This window comes from Drosophila nasuta, chromosome 3 (genome assembly GCF_023558535.2).
Source record: "Drosophila nasuta strain 15112-1781.00 chromosome 3, ASM2355853v1, whole genome shotgun sequence".
Lineage (NCBI taxonomy): Eukaryota > Metazoa > Arthropoda > Insecta > Diptera > Drosophilidae > Drosophila > Drosophila nasuta.
Window position 1 is genome coordinate 25,189,891 of NC_083457.1, and position 17,409 is coordinate 25,207,299.

General features: G+C 39.6%; 2 protein-coding genes across 4 annotated transcripts; both read right to left on the reverse strand.

Moving 5' to 3' along the window:
* Positions 1–362: 362 nt before the first annotated feature.
* On the reverse strand, positions 363–17,054 carry LOC132791445 (calcium release-activated calcium channel protein 1). Of its 3 annotated transcripts, XM_060800368.1 has the most exons (4): positions 16,600–17,054; positions 7,872–8,417; positions 2,746–2,892; positions 363–1,308 (listed from the first exon to the last, which is right to left on the reverse strand). In XM_060800368.1, the coding sequence occupies exons 2-4, from the start codon at positions 8,361–8,363 to the stop codon at positions 772–774; spliced, it is 1,176 nt and encodes a 391-aa protein (XP_060656351.1). In that variant the 5' UTR covers positions 8,364–8,417; positions 16,600–17,054; the 3' UTR covers positions 363–771. The 3 variants fall into 3 exon arrangements, with proteins under 3 accessions (XP_060656351.1, XP_060656350.1, XP_060656349.1); XM_060800367.1 differs by lacking the exon at positions 16,600–17,054 and having other exon boundaries at positions 7,872–8,713; XM_060800366.1 differs by lacking the exons at positions 7,872–8,417; positions 16,600–17,054 and adding an exon at positions 2,968–5,336.
* On the reverse strand, positions 11,307–13,333 carry LOC132791446 (uncharacterized). The gene has a single exon (XM_060800369.1). The coding sequence runs from the start codon at positions 12,494–12,496 to the stop codon at positions 11,669–11,671; it is 828 nt and encodes a 275-aa protein (XP_060656352.1). The 5' UTR covers positions 12,497–13,333; the 3' UTR covers positions 11,307–11,668.
* Positions 17,055–17,409: the final 355 nt, after the last annotated feature.

Here is a 17,409-nt window from a genome sequence, read left to right on the forward strand (position 1 = left end):
AAAGACACTCAAGTTGATAGTTTATTTTAGGATTTAGCCACGCTGTTTAAAGATCTTATACCCAGTAAGTATCAAATTAATCGTAAGTACAATGTTAATAGTATCCCAAATTAGGTAGCAGGTATCCCGCAGTCGAGTGCACTCTTCGCTGAGTTGTTTGTCATCTGCCATCTGCACCGTGCCAGTCACAATCGGGTGTCGCGTGGACGGGGGCTGGCTCTGCTTTTCTAATCAAGCTGCTAACATGTCTTGTCTGTGCCACAATAGGTTAACCCGCTGAATGGAGGCCAATGCCTGACACGCAACCAACCTGCTGCTTAGGAGTTGGGGGACTTAGCAAAGGAGTTAGAAATTGCGACAGCTTTGCTTATGTCTAGGAAAATAAAACATTCTCTTTAATTAAGTATATAAATTACGAGCGAGATATCGCTTACATATAGGGACTACCAATAAATATACAGTAAGTACTCGGATCCGTGCACACAAAACAAACGGATCGAATATCGTATATCGTCTTACATTATTCGTTTAATAAGTGTATGTAAAGTAGTTTCTCATTTTCTTTTCTTTTCATTTAATTGTATGTTTATATATAAAGTATAGTATATTGCCTTATGCGTATCACAATTTGCATTTGCTACAAATTCCACATCTGAACCGATTTGTAGTCTAAAAATTAATGTTAACGTCTCTTGGCCATGGCCTTATTTATGTCTTTTCTATGTTAACGATTACTCGATTACTCGGGTGCCAGAGTTCGTCTTTCGGCGGCTAAACAATATCGCCGGAAGCACCATAGTTAAATCCATTGTTGCGTGCATTGTTGTGTATCTCGAGATGATCCTGCTCCATCTGCTCCTTGAGCATCTCCAGCTCCCGTATACCCGACACGGTCACCTCATATTTGTGCGTCACCAGCGAGCGATAAAAGTGCACGGCAAAGGCAAGAAACACGACCATGACGGGTATGAGAACAACCACCGCCGACCAGGCGGCTTCCTTGCTCAGATCGTAGAACTTCACCCAGCACAATATCGCAATTTCCACCAGAAAGAGTATCAGTCCCAGCAGCGTTGAGAATGCCCAGGCCGTCTCAATGTACCAATGCAAACGCTCATGCGGCGACTCATGGACCAACGAGATGCTGTGCAGATTGCAGACCGTCTCGATGTTGGGCAGAATACAGGTGCTGATCATCAGCGCCAGCATGTGAACGGCCACCAGCAGCGTGGTGCAAATGGCGAAGGCCACCAACATCGAGGGTGGCACAAGTGTCTCCTTATCCAGCTGCACCTCCACCATGGCCACCTGCGACGAAAAGCGAGAGTAGAGCAATTAGAATTGGAATGAGAGAACCCGAAACGGAAGACTGAGCAGGAGAGAGCGAGACCGAGAGCGGAAGCACTCTGCTAGCAAACTTGTCGCCTTTCATTATGTAGAATATGATAGATATGTATGTATATATGTGTGTGTGCTTTAATTATATTATTAGCCAATTCTTGTTGCGGCCTTTTTGGCAGCAACCGAAGCAGCAGCAGTGCGAATATATTCGATAGATATTCATGCATATTTATGCGATTATCCTCGCCTGTTTGTTTGCCCGCTATATATTTCACAGTGGTATGCCAACAATTAAGTGCCGACACAGACTGATCGAATGATAAATACCCTGTTTACACATCCTATTAATTTTTACATAATGTATGACTAAATTGTATTGAACATGCTCGACATGTTGAGTATATTAATATTAAAAATATAGTATGTATGGTGAATAATAGAAATTAAAGTTAATCAAGTAAAAATTGTTTCCCTAAATACCCTATATATAATATGTTCGAACATGCATCATACAGATGATTGATGAAAGCAAATTAGATGTTTAAAATTTTAAACAAAAAACATACATGTTTGTTATAAACTTGAAATCACGTCAGCTAACTAAACTTTTTCCCCGACTAAAATAAATAATCTGTTTGTTAAATTCACTCTATATTAAAGCAAGCTTTTGAATGTTTAACAATGGTAATATTACTCTATAGTTTGAAGAACTGAAGTATTACATGTATAGTAAGTTAAGATTTGCGTGTATTAACCATAAAATATGTTTTTATATAGATAAGCAAGATTAACTCTTTATAACGAAGTTAGTTTTTCCTTCCCACACTTTATCTTGGTAATTATAATATTGTTAACAATGTTTGTAGTAAAAAAAAATAATACAAATTTGGATGACTAAATGATGTATCATAAGCCTAAGTGAATGTATGATAAGGAAAAATAAATTAAATATAAATAATTGAGACAAATTATTTATAACAAATGTATAAATCAAATTGAAGTTTTCATTGGATATTAATGAAAATAAATAAAATACAAATAATGAAGACAAGCTATCTATACTAAATGTACCATATAAATCGAATTTCAGTGTACCTTTTGGTAAAATAAATAAATAATATAGAAATAATTTAGGCAAATATCATTAATAAATGTATAAATCGAATTTAAGTTTTCATTGGATACTAAATGCTCTATCCTATTTATTTTGCGTGTAGTTATACGGCTAGCACGCTCTATGCAACTATTTGATGTTTACAGGGCATTCAAAAATATTTGAACTTTTAATTAAATTATATTTATATTTATACAGTTATGCTGCTACAAATCAGCCCAACTAATTACGTACTTAATGCGATAACTTTAGTAAAAAAAAAAGAAGGAAAAGATAAGAAGTACACTCACCATGGCGAATCCAGATAGAAGCGCTGATGTCTTGCTGGACGCCTTCAGCTTGGCTCGGCTGAGCTGCAACTTGCGCCAGGACAAATAGGTGGGCGAGTGCAGATCCTCGCCAGACTGCGACATGCTGCTGCGGGCGGTGCGGCGTGGCTGAAAACGAGAGAGTTGATGCTCTTGATATGTGCGCAACTTAATAGGAGGGCATGCACTGGAGTATGACTGTACTATAGGGGGTGGTGGTGCTACAGCTGCTGCGGCTGCTGCTGCTGCTGGCCCTAACCCTGTCCCTGTCCCTGACCCTGGCAATGGGAACAACGGTGGCGAAGTCGCTGAAGCTGACGCTGAAGCAGACGACGACGACAGCGGAGGTGGCGGCGATGCTTGTTGCTGCGCGTTGAAGCGACGCGAGCTCGCGTGCGGCGAATTCGAATGCAAATTGCTGTAGTTTAAATATCGCGTCGAACCGACAATGCTGCTCGGCACCGAGTGGGTGTAACGACTGAATCCCAATTGCTGTTGCTGTTGCTGTAGCTGCTGCTGCTGTTGTTGGTACTGACTCAGTCTCGAGGGGCGATACGAATCACAGAGACTGTAGTCGCCATGGCAATGCCCAGCAGCACTCGCTGAGTTGTTCGCCGCATTGGCAGTGGCCGCTGCTGTATAGGCATCCACGCTGGCCGCTAGCTTCGCTGTGGCATGCAGCGCACTTGCTAGCGCATAGCGTCTGCTTGCCGCAGGGGGCAGCAGCGGGCGGTTGGCGGCAGCCAATGGCAGTGACAGTGGCAACGCTTGTTGAGAGAGCACTTCCTTCTCGCTCTCTCGCTCGCGTTCGCGCTCCCTCTCGTTGGGTAGCTCCCGGGTTGTTGTTGATAGCGGCGTGTCGAGCGTCTCGCTGCTCTCAGTTCGCTCCGTTGTCGATGTGGGATGCTCGCTGCCATCAAATGAGCTCTGCTGTTGATTCAGCAGCAGGCTGCTGTGGCTGAGATTTGTGCGAGCGTAGCGTAGATTTGAGTACATTATGTTGGTGCTACTTTTGCTGCCGGATAGATTCTGTGTCAACAGTTGTTCTCTCTCCTTCTTTGTCGCTCCTTGCAGTTCGCCCTTCTCCCTTTGGTTGTCTGTTGATTGCGAAAGCTTTTGGCGTCGCGGCGGTTTAAGCGGCACCTCAAAGCAATTGGAACGCATGTGCAGTTGTTGTTTGTATTGTCAATTTAATTAGGCTGTTTTGTTGCACTTCACTTTCTTGCTCTCACTTATTCACTACTCTCTCCCTTCTGTTTATGCGTACATACTGCTTATCAGCCTTAACACTTACACAAACACACACACACGGTTCTTTATTTGCATGTTGTGTATTAGAATTTATTTTGAATTTCAAAGTTTTTTTTTTTTTGTTAAAACGCTCAAACTTTAAGTGTAAGTCGAAGTGTAAAAAGTAAAAGAGAGCGTAACACTTTGGCAATTCCTTTGCACTATCACTTTAAGCTTTCGCTCTCTGAGCAGTGAACAGTCTAAGCTGCTCTCAATACACGACACAAAAAAAGCTCGCTTCACTTGGCTGCGTTCTTGCCATTCAGTATAATAGATGGCTGTTGCTGATAGCGCTCACTTTGCTGTTTCTTGTTGTTTTTGCAGTTTCCAGTTTGTTCTTATTAATTTTTATTGTTTGCTTGTTTTCTGTTTGCCCGACGTCTTCGCGTATTGATTGGAAGGCAATTGCACTCACACTGCGACACGCACACACAATAATCGTTTGCTTGGTTTAATTGTCGGTCGGCTTCTTGGCAACAAACTGTTTAGCAGCTTGTTAGTGCTCTCTCTCTCTCTTTCTTCTTGCAGCTCTTTGCGTGTTTTGGCATTAGCTTGTGTGTGTGTGTGTGCGAATGTGTGTGTTTGTGGCTAGTCTAGCGTATTTAAATATTTACTTTTTATTTATAAACATTTTATAGCATATAAAAATGTAAAATGAATGTGTCAATAAAGCACAATAACACAATTTAGCACATATTTATGAGCACGTCTGCCATGTATGCGTGTATTGGTATCGTACGTGAGCTAAGCTTTCCGAATCGATAAACGATTACCGATCATTAGAACTGCGATTATGGAGACGCGTTTTAGGCGCACTTAACTTTTATCGTTTCCTTTTGTGCGCTCAACAAAAACAAAAGGCATTAATCACGATCACGGGGACAAGTTCACGGCAACGGAACGAAGCGACGAAGACAAATGAATTAATTTTAATTAAATTGAATTGCAATGCGGCTCGATATCGACAAATTTCAACTATTTAGCCACAGTTTTTGTTCCTCACTCTCTCCTTTGGTCTTGTGCACTCTCCGTATTCCTTGCCAGACTCACACACACACATGCACAAACGCGCCGGTGAGATTTGTTGCTGTGGTGGTCGGTCGATTGCTGCGTGAATCGGTAAGTAGTGGGTGGTGGGCGGTTGGTTGAAGGTGCGAGCGCGCGACAACGTCTAGTTAACAACTAACTGATACTGATACGGCGATGGCGATGTCGATGCGACGACGTTGGCGTTGGTTGCTGAACTGTCGGCGGCGGCGCGCGTGATATTCAAATTCGACAATCAATTTGGCGACGACGTCGACGACGACGGCGACGACAACAACGGCAGCCTGCGACGACAGAAACAACAACAATAACAACAACTACAATATAACAATAGAAAATCGAATTACAAAGTGCCATTTGAATTAAACCGAATAGAAAAGAAACTAAAAAAAACATTGGCGGCTCGAGGGGCAGCACATGTGAACAGAAACAGAAACAGAACGGAAAGCGGAAAACAACCAAAATTACAAAATGCAAAAACGAGACAGAAGTGCGACGCGTCGGTGTGGACAGTCTTTGCTCCCACTCTCGCTCTCGCTCTCTCCCACTGTCTCACTCTCTCCCACACTCTCTTGGCAGCGATCAATCAGCGTATTTTCTACCTGTCGCCCATCTGATGCTCATCAATGGGGAAATGAAATGATACAAAATGCTGCTTGTTCACCACTTGGCACAATTGGCAGTTGGCATATTATTTGTTGGTCGGTCATAACCCTGAACTATGCAGTGATTGAATGTACATTCAATTAGATTTTTATAGATGACAACGCTGACCATTCAGTTGACACCAATCAATTAACAAAATGAAGGGAAAGCATCGACAGAAAGCGACTGGAATGTAATACAAATGGCCAATTAATGTGCTTATACTCATACACAGGTGTCGCACCCCGTTCCACGAATAACTTCTGGAAAGAACTGTCGTTCGAAGCTAACGATCCGATTGCAATTTCCAGTATTGATGGTTTTCTCCTTAAATATATATATCACAGTAATGATGATAATGGAGAACGGTTAACACTTGACGGAGTGTGATTAATGCCCAACCACAAAACAAATAAATATCAATAAACCGCGTTCCTTTTATTCAATACTTCAACCACAGATTTTGAATCTCCCTACTCTGTACATTTTCAACTTTCAATTCCAGTCTCTTGAAGGAAACTACAATGATTTTAAATCCAAAGTAAATAATAGATAAGAAAATGTTAAGCAGATTTTATTATTAAACTTTTGTGTAATTAATATATTTACTAAAGAAATCAACAAGAAATACACAATATTTTAACAACTTAGAATTTATAATATAGGAAGGTTTGCAGAAATACCAAATTGAAATTTAATAAGTACAATTTGGAATAAGTCTTTGGGATATGCAATATTACTTACATAAAAATATTTCACAGTATTATTTTTACTTTCACTTGTTATAAAATGAAGTAATCTTATGTAATTCCTGAGGTCTGCTGTATTCATAACTATCTCAAAGTGATATCTGATAACCTAACTACTAAGTCTATTTAAAGAATAATCAAATCATAGGTCGAGAAGCTCAACCAATGAGAGGTATACAAGTTTTGCCAAGTTACAATTGATAAGCAACGATATCTCTTCAAATTGAAATAACTATTATGAACATTTAGTTTGTTGTTTTAAAATGAATTATTATAATTATATACTTTGGAAAGTGCTAGTTCTATTGTAGACTTTATTATTTATTTATTTTTTATAAGTCCGATAGGTTTCGTAATCTAGAGAAAATAAATTAACCGCATAAATAAACTTACTATTAATACTGAACTTTATACAAGGCTTTCACCTAATAATAATTAACAAAAGGCTGCATCTACACTATGAAATCATTATCGTATTTTTAAATTACAATTCTGTCAAACAAGTGCTTGTTTTTAAAGTTGATTGAAGTTTGCAATTGTGAATAGCAAGTAACGACCTTAATGTCTTTATCAAATTTAACCCACTTATTCTCCTAAAAAGCTTACAAATGTCGGTTTAGCGGAATTTGCTTTTATTTCATGTTTAATCGAAGTTTACGCGTTGTGTGTATTTATGTTGTGTTAAGTTCTTTACAACGTTATCACAACTCGAATTCGCTTCGTTGCCGTTGGAATTGAAAGCAAAATTGATATTGGAATACAAACAGATTAAGCAAACAAGGAGGGGGCATCATTAAAGTCGCCAAATTTTTGTTTATCGCATGCCAACATGTGATAAAAACCCTACCAAGGGTGTGCACAACAATAAACGCAGCACGAGGCCAATTTATTTGAATTTAAGGATGGGGCGAAAACATTTTGAGTTCTGAGTTATCCAAAAAAAGAACAGCAATAGAGAGAGCCTCACATGACGTCAGCGGCAAGATCGATTGTACAATGTGAAAAAGCAACAAAAATAAGTCGCAGGTAAAAATAATATTTTTTTAAATATTACACACGCACACACAAACATAAGCATAGAGCGAGAGACGCTCTCCTAATACACGCAAAGCGAGTGGGATCTGGTTCCACTTGAAATGGAGGCCAAGTTTAAGGCGAGAATTCGTTGCCCGTGAAACGCGACGAATTCGCCGCAATTTGTTGTTGTTTTCGCTTTGGAGAATTGCCAGCAGCGCGTTTGCGGCTTAAACTTTCCACCAAATAAATATCGCGTATAAGATGAAGGCGAGAGAGAATGAGTGAGTGGGAGGAGGAATGAATAATGAGGAAAAAAAGTGTGCAAATATGATTGATTTGTAAATATATTTTTGAACTTACCTTTGAGAGATTCTGACTGGATGTTGGCAGCTGTGATGCCGAGTTGCTAAAGCTGGAACGTTTGAAGGCGAAAGCGCCGCCGTTGCCGTTACCGTTATTGCTGCTGCCCGAACTACTGCCAAAGTGATTATTATTATTGTTGCTGTGATTGTTATTGTTATTGTTGTATGGATGGAAATGCAACTGCTGATTTTGGTGCTGTTGACCAGTTGCTATTGTAGTTGCTGCTGCGACGGCGGCGGCGACGACGTGCTGAAAATGCTGAGCACTCGCTGACGTGTTAATCTCACTGCCAATTGGGTGTACGAATGTACTCAAGTTCAAATTGCCGGCAGAATGGCGTAGGGCTTTGATTGACGCTGGCGTCGTCGATTGTTGTTGTTGCTGTTGTTGTGGCTGCTGTTGCAGTTGTTGCAATTGATTGGATGCTGAGGTTGCGTTGACCGTCTCTAGGCCAACACCAGCTGAGCTTGTTGTGTGCCACACAGACATCTTGAGCAGTACTGGGGCGTCTTCTCAGTTGCGGCGAAAGCGGCGTCCAAATTCCTTGAGAAAGCACCCATTTTGTTTGTATGTATTCCAATAAAGACGCCAGAAGAATAAGAAAACAAGCACACACAATACACAAGACGAACGAGACAGACAGAGACGGCGCGACAAGAGACAAGTTGTGTTGGTGGATTAAGTACGTTAGGAACAGTGGGTAAATTAAAATTAAAACAGCTGTATACGACAGTAATTTACATATTAATTATTATTAAGACGTATTGCTTATGTTCACATATTAAGTACGCGCTTTTTTCTAGCGTCAACAGTGCGAACAACTGAGACAACAAAATCAGACTAATAATCAGCAGGCAGTGTGACCGCGCCAATGGCTTTAAGAAATACCCAATATATCAAATGAATACTACTCCAGCCCTAAAATATACCATTTATAATTTAACGAATTTTTTTTCAGTTTCTTGGTTGTGTTTACTGTCTTGCAAGTTGCAACATGATTAGAAGAGGACAAAATCTTTTTTGCTTGTATTTAGCATTCAAATAATATATGTATTGGCTATAGAATAGGTTTTCTATTTTCCTCATTTGTTTTTAGCCATTTTATTGCATTTCAAAATATTATGTGAAAAGCGTTGCTCAACTGAGAAACTCACTGTCGTTTATTATGTACGGTGGCAACGCTACACTGCACTGCAACTGCAGTTGGCAGCGCTGCCATTTTGCGCGCCATCTTTAAATATGGCACATATAAATAAAGTAATCAAATAAGCTTAAACAAATGTTTAAATGCTAAAATTAAAACACTGGCCATAAATTATGTTCGTGTGGTAATTTGAATGCCAATGTTGCCAAAAAGCTAAATATATTGAGAATAAAATGAATAAAAAAGAGCAAATGCCGTTAGGCCCATTAATCAAACGCCCACGAATTGTGAGCTAATTAAATTATTTTGAACGCAAATAAATGAAATGCATTCTTCTCCGCTAGCAGTGACATACATTTTAATTTTGCATATGCTGCTGCTGTTGTTATATTTGTTGTCTCGCTACGCTTTCGCAGTTTTTGCCTTTGTTGATATTGCTGTTTTGCTTTTTTCGCTTCCGGCGTGGGCGTTCGACGAGCTGCTTTTATTTTTGTCAAGCAAACACACATACATACATGTGTGTATATGTTTGCCTGTCTATGCCTTGAACTTGCCAGCTTAGCAACTTGCCACAAGTCGCCGAAGAAAGCGCTCTGTCAATCAGTTACCTGAGCGACACATAGTAATTGTACTTGAGTACTTGTATCTGCGAGATACAGTTGCAGCCTCAACAAAGATACAGATACAGATTGATATGTAAATAAATCGGTATGTAAATGTCTTTTACCTATAGTTTCTTTTATCGGATTCTGCTTTTGGTTTTGCTTGTGAATTAATTTGGCAAATAGATACAGCTACAGCAACAGCTACAGCAACAGTTAGTGCCTGGGTCGAGTCATGTGCCGCATCAGTATCGTTTTATATTATTTATTTTGCTTTTGGGTTTTTTTTTTGTTAATGGATTTCCTGGGTGGGGGTTCTTCTTCTGCTTCTTCTTTTGCCTGCCCTGCGCCACCTTTGAAGGTGTCGCAAACACAAATATGCGTAAATACAATTCTTATCAGACTATCAGCAAACTGCGACGCTTTGTTTGCTTTTGCAAATGGCAAACGGCAAACGGCAAATAGACAATTCGAAATAGACAAAGAGTCACACGGTTCAACTGGGAGTCTCATTTCAATTGCATACGCCATGATCGTGATGATGATTGTGGATTGTGGACCAGGAACTTGCTTCGACTTCTCTGCTCTCGGCACACGTTTGGGCCCAGCACAATTAATGCCAATTAAAATCAATAAACTCAAGTACAACAAATAAATACTTGTAGTACTCACAAAATCGCCCTCCAAGCAGCACTCTACTTGCTCAGCTCACCTCTTTCAGAGCCTCGTTTACATTTTTTCGTCAAGTCATCGAGCTAATAATAAACCATAATTCTCAGAACGAAAATTGCCTTTCGATAACAAAGTAGCGACAACAACAATAGCAACAACAGTCGACAACAGAAACAACAATCGACAACAACAACAACGACAATAACAAATATTTATAATATATTAAGTATTTTTTCTAGATATGCCCAACTACAGTCACGGGCCCTTGAAAATGTATTTGTGTAGATATCTTCAAGTTTGCAAATGAATTTGTTTGTTATTTTCCTTCTGCTTCTTATACTTTGTACTTTTTTTTTGTTATTATTATTTTTTGCTTGGTGTTGACGTTTTGTTTGTCTGGCTTATGACGAAGGTTGCTAAATTTAACAGCACAGCATACATAATTCTAATCAATAAAAAATACGCCATTTGTTGAAGCTTCATAAATATGCAGCTGACAGCTCTGTTAAGTTCGAAGTGTAAACCAACAGCGCTGTTAAGTGATAGAATGATCTGCGCTAAGTTTAAAGATAAAGCAACAGCGCTGTTAAGTTATAGAACGATCGCTGTTAACTTAAAAGTGTCAAACAAGCACACTTAACAGATAGGACAATCGCTATGTTAGCTGAACAGTGTATGTCAACAGCTCTGCTAAGTTAAAAGTGTAAACTTTACACTGTAAAGCAAGCACTCTTAACAGATAGGACAATTGCTCTGTTAGCCTAACAGTTTACATATATCAACAACTCTGCTAAGTTAAGAGAGTAAAACATGCACTATTAACAGACCTTTGCAGGACGTTCGTTTAAGCTCTCTGTTAGCATAACAGTATCTGCTATGCTGACACAGCTGTTAACGGTTGCTTAGAGCGTGGCAAATATTTAAACAGATACTCGATTTGTTGACCTAGAACTACTGTTGTTGCGTATAGAAACCTACATTCTAAGCAAAAATAAATAAATAAAATTTCCATCATTTCAATTTGTAAATTTGCGTATTTTTAATGCTTAAAATCTTAAGTTCTAACAATGTTTTTCGTAATGCTAAACAATGGTAAATAGATGGGCAAATGTGTGGGTTCTGAATGGTACAGTAATACAATACATAACATAATATGGAGCTAAGTACGCGGCACAAAACTAACAGCTAATGGACAAGATGAACATCACAAAACGGGGGAAAATCCCCTTTGGCTGGCTTGGCTTGGCTGACTTACGAATAAAACTTAAAACCAAAAAATAAAATGGGATTGCAATTGACATGAGGGATTTTAACAACTAAAAATACAAGATACAAGAGGAATGTGGGAATTCCCCGCTGACAAGTGATCAGAGTGATCAGCGTATCGTGTGGCCAATGTTGCCCATGGACTTTTTGCGCTGATTGTTAACCTCGAAGCGTTGCATAATCTTCGCCACAATCGACGACGGCGGCTGATCCGAACTGGACGTGAGTCCCCGATAGCCAAGCGCACTCGAATCGGCCAACGAGCTGGCCAACTGCAGACGCTTGACGAACGCCTCCGTGTCGATGCCCGGCACCTTGGAGGGTTTGAGGAAACGCTTGGGAATGCGTGACAACATGTCCTCGGTGCCGACGGGGCCAAAGCCCAGATTGATGAGTATGGCCTCGGGATCAGGTTTGCGTGACTCCAGCAGACTGTCCACACTCGAGTAGCGACTCGAGTCGGATTGCATGGAGACGGAACTGTCGCGCAGCAGGAGACTGCTAAAGCGATGTTGCCGCACCGCTTGGGGACTCATGTCAGGTGCCGTGCTGCACGAATCGAAGGAATCCTCGTGCCGCAGACAGCGACTGTGCCCGCCGCTGCTTTGGCTGCTGCACGAGATATGACGCTGCAGCAGCTGTGTGGCATGTTTGCTGGGCAGCAGATGCGGCACATTATCATCATCATCGGCATCCGCATCCACATTCTCCTCGAGATCGGCGGCATAGGCGCATTCACAGTCCATGGCCGCATCGTCTACATGCACCGATTGTTGGCGCTGCAGCTTGCGGCGCTTGCGCAGCGGCTTGTTGGGCGGAAAGTGGCTGTTGTGGCAGCTCTGAGGCAAGTTGTCGCTGCTGGTGGCAAGTGGCGGCTCCGCTTGCAGTTGCGCAATCGTTTGCGCAGCGAAATTGCTGCAGCTATGCGAGCGTTCCATCTTCTTCAAGTGCGAGTGAGAGGTCGATATATTTATTATAAGTGTGTGTGTGTAGGTATGTGTATGTGTGCAAGTCACGGCTGCTTGGATTACGCGTCTGTCTCTGTAGGCTAGTGGCTTATGCTCATATTTGGCCAGAGCACTCGACACGCTTCCGAGATTGAGATCGAGCTCGAGTTCGAGCTTTGAGCTTCGACTTCAGCTGGCAAGTTCACTGCGATCACTTCCGATCTGGTCTAAAACGATCTAGCCTGGCCCTGAGCACAACAGCCGGCTGCGCTGTGCTGTTATTGTTTTGTTTTTTTTCGTATTCACTTTTTTTTTGGGGCCTGTTTTCAGCGACAATAATTTCAGTTATTTTGTTGTTATTTGATTTGTGCGTTGTTCGTTGTCGTTGCTTTCTGGAAAACACACAACCAAAACGTGTTTCGCGCCGTTTCCACCTTGTTTTTTTGTTTTTTTTGTCGTTTCTTTTTTCTCTGTTTCGTTTCGTGCTTCTATTGAACGGTGTTTAATCAGCGCACTTCTGACCCCGCCGCACTTGTCAATCGATCGTTGCTCGATCACTTGACATTGATATCGTTGATCGGCTTGACCCGCGATTGAAGAAGTCACACAAATCGCAATCGTTATCAAGGGGGGAAGTTTATGTTGCTGTTTGGTTTGCACAGCTTGATTTTGTTTTTATTGTTTCGTATTGTATTTATTAATGCCTTAAGTACACAAATTAATTATAGGCTCCCTCTCTCTCTCTCTCTCTCTTGCACACGCTTCGGTTTCACGCACACACAGAGCGCTGTTCAACCGTTCGGCGCAAAGTGATCTTCAAAACTGAAATCACGAAAACAATAACGAAAACGAGAAGCGCCCAACCGCAAGCAAGGCACGCGAAAGCCGCAGCCAAAGCTCGTAAAGTTAGCGAGACAAAGATAGCGAGAGCGAACAAGTAAACTTTGTACGTGCATGGGCGCGAGTGTGCGTGTGTGTGAGTGAGATTGGAGAGCACGCGTGTAGAGTTGCGCTCTTCACTTTGCTCCGACTTTGGGGAGCGCATTGAAAAATTGAAATTACTTTGCGCGCATTTAACAATTTCCTCAAGCGCGACGCCAATCTATAAAAACTTTTGATTAAAAGCACAACGTTTTGCGGTTAACTTCGCTCTTTGCGACCCGCTTGTCACAAACAGCAGCAGCATGGGCAGCTGCTGTTTGAATGGGGGAAAAATGTTGAACTTTTTTTTTATGTGTATTTAAAGACAACGATAAGCACATCTTGCATTCTTTGCATTATTTGCACGTCTATTTTTAATGGTTTTGTAATGCACTCCTTAACTGTATTGTCTAATGCATTTTTAATTTACGATAATAAATGTTTATTAGTTGACACGAATTGTCAAGATAGCATCGAACGCAAATTCACGTATCTAACGGGTTTATGAATTTCTCAAGCTCGGAGTTATTACAGTAAATTCCTAAGCGAACGTGTTCCACACAACAATCAATGTAGCATTCATGTATGTAAATGCGTTCCACAGTAAACAGTGCGAAAGCTTTCAGCGCAGCTGATCGCATGACGAAGCTTTATCGGCAGCCAACTGCAAGCTTTAAGTGCATTGAAGTCGCTCTGACGGATTAAGTAAACACACAACGAATATTGAATACCCTTAAGGTTCAAGAAAGGTTTATTTCTTAAGGAACTTTATCGAATAAACTTCAAGTTAATTCCTGAATTTTTATAATATGATAGGTTCCTTAGATTTATTACTAACTTCACTTCCAGTAGAAATGATTTAATTGGTGTCATGCGTCATAATTTTAAGTCACACCCACTTCCCATAAAAATTTGTTATGAATAAATCATAAAACAAGTATAACTTGCGACACATTTTACAGCGATATTCGTTCACTCTCAATTGTAAATAGATGTGTATCATCATTGCCGACAACAAAGCAAAACAATTGCGATCGGAACAGAAATCGAAAGCGAATAACGAAAACAAGATCAACGAAATATTGTTTAAAGGCCTTGTTAACAGTTCATAAACGTTAAACGAGGCAACAAGACATTTTCAGCTTGTTTGGGTTTCGTTTATTGATTACATTGGGAAATGTGTGCCAAGATAAAAGCCAAAGTCAATTTACACAAGTCATCGAAATTGTCTTTGGTATCTCTTCAGCATTGTGAGAAAGAAGCCATATAAGATGATTTATTGGATCTCAGCTCTCGGAATTCAATTTCCAGCCAGTTGGTTAATAAATTATATTCCAGACGTTTTTCAAACGGAATAACTCTGAAATATGCCATAATCAAGTATTGTGCAATTAATTCGCTCCATTGCCAATTTGAATTGAGTAATCAAAATTTTCATAGAAATAATCTATCCGTAATTTATAATTTATAATTTATAGTTATGCAAACAGACCGTGACTGTAACTGGAAACCGGGAAGTTGCAAAAGTTCTATTGGCAAAAAGGTTACTGCGCTCATTAACAACTGGCGACTGGAAATTGGAAGCTGCATATGGAAATGTGACTCGAATCATTCTTTCCATTGAATGGAATTCGATGTGAGCATGATTTGAACTTTGTAACTTAATCATCTATGCATGTATCTCAGAAGTACTATCTGCATATTACCGAGAGTAATTATAAATGTTGATAAATGATAAATACGAGTATACTAAAAAAATGAGACATGCGCAAGCACTTTAATCACACAGATTAGCAATTAATGCCCTCACTAATTGTTAAATAAATAAGATTGTTGCATTTTTTGTTCACACAGAAGATGAATAGTTGCTGCCAGACTAAACAAACAAACTGTTGCGACACACGAGATGGTCAACATCAACATCAACACAACACAACAGAATAGAAATGAGCAAATAACTGTTATTACTGGAAAAACCTTTCCATTCACTTGACAATCGCGTGCCACAATTGAATCAGGAATCGAAATGTCACACTGCTCTGCAGTCCGCTTTGTTGTGCACTTGGCTCGCGCCCTTTTTATTGAGTCTAATTGGCAGCCAATTAAAATGCATTTCCAGAGCTGGACAATGATCGAATAGCAGATATGCTAGACTACCAAACTACGCTAAGAAAGTTTCAATCTTTGTATACGCAAAACAGAATTTGAGTAGGGAAGTGAAATATTCAATGAGCAAATACCCTGTAATGGTAATGAATGTAAGAAAAAAACAAGTTTGCAAAATTATAGAGAATGAAAATAAATAATTGACGATTTTCTTAAAAGTATCAATTATTATAAACGACACTTTAAGTCTGAGTTACCCCATAAGGAATTTTACAATTTTACAATTCTAGCGTTAACAATTTGAAATTTTCCTAGTTTGCAAGACAGTATAATTCTGTTATCTACCGCATAAACTGTTATATTCTATTTACTTAAATTCATTTAAATAAATAAACACTTTTTTTACAATTCCAGCGTCTATAATCATTCAAAATATTCAATGAGCTGCACTGCAATATATTTTAGCGTTTTTAATTACTTAAACTGCACTAAAGGATACCACTTTTCAAACTTTTTTTAAAGCCACGAAAAAATATTGCATTTGCAAATTTAAATTAAGTATTATAATTATTTAAATTATAGTTTTTTTTTTTAATTTAAATTAGTGAGCTCATTAAACTGTTTTATCTCGCTTATTGTACTATGATTATATTGATGAAAATATAAAATTTTGTGGGTTATTTAAATGTACCTTCTATTATTAGACTTTCGTAAATCATTAACATGAATCGTTACAGTTTTGACAATATAAAACTAATTAGCTGAGCAATGTAATTACAATTGAACAATGTCAAATTTTGAAATTATTATAATGTGCCAAACTTGACACATAACAATAATAATATTTTTGGTAGAATATTTTTAGATTACAGGTAATTTAAATAATTAGGATTATTATTATTATATTGTCAAATAAGGCTAGACAGCTGCTCAAATTAGACTGCTTGAATAAAAAAAACATAAATCGCTTAAAAATCAAAGCCACCCCAATACACAACAAATTACAGGGTATACAAATGAAAGTGTTAGTACAGTTACACAATAAATTACACAGAATGGCAGCTTACCTGTTGTTGTTGTTGCTGCTGCTGTTGATGATCCTGTCGCTGTTGTTCTTGTCCCTCTCTTTGTATCCTTTTTGGGCGTACCGTTATGTTTCGCTCACGCAATTAGTTGGCATTTGCTTTGGTTAACCGTTACAAATGGATCGATAAGCGTCGTTTGTGTAACGGTTTTAACAACTAACAACAACTGTTGTCGCTTTCTAAGGCATTCCAAATTCCACAGCTTGAAAGTGCAGCGTAACGAGTGCAACTGTATGTGTGTGTGTGTGTGTGGGGGTCGAGTGGGAGATGTGCGAGAGAAGGACAGCGACTGAGTGGCAACTCACAACCGGCACGAAAGACACGCAGAAGAGAACTGAGAAGTGGAAATGCGACTCGTCGGGCTTTTCACTAGACCGCTAGCTACACAAAAATGTTAAGTTTTGTTTGCGGGATGCGTCGTGCCCCTAATTATAATCAGTTTTATCATTCACACTGACACCAAAGATCATCGGGGATCTTATCTCGCACACACATACACAAACTGACGGCAAACAAAAAAAATCAGGCCTCGTTATAACGAAAACAAGGGTAATCATAGGCACAGTTGTGTGTTCTTAGAATTATATTAGTGCCAACAGCAATAAAAATATTTACGCTTTCATATAATTGCCATTTAATTTTTTGTAAGCTAATGTAGCGAACTATTGGCAAAACACTCGGTCTGCTCGCTGCTTCAACAACAACACAGCCAAAAAGAAAAACTTAAACTGAACTACGAAAAGTCCAAACAGACATGTTCAACAGCAGACAGTCAGCAAGAGAGCGAGTGCG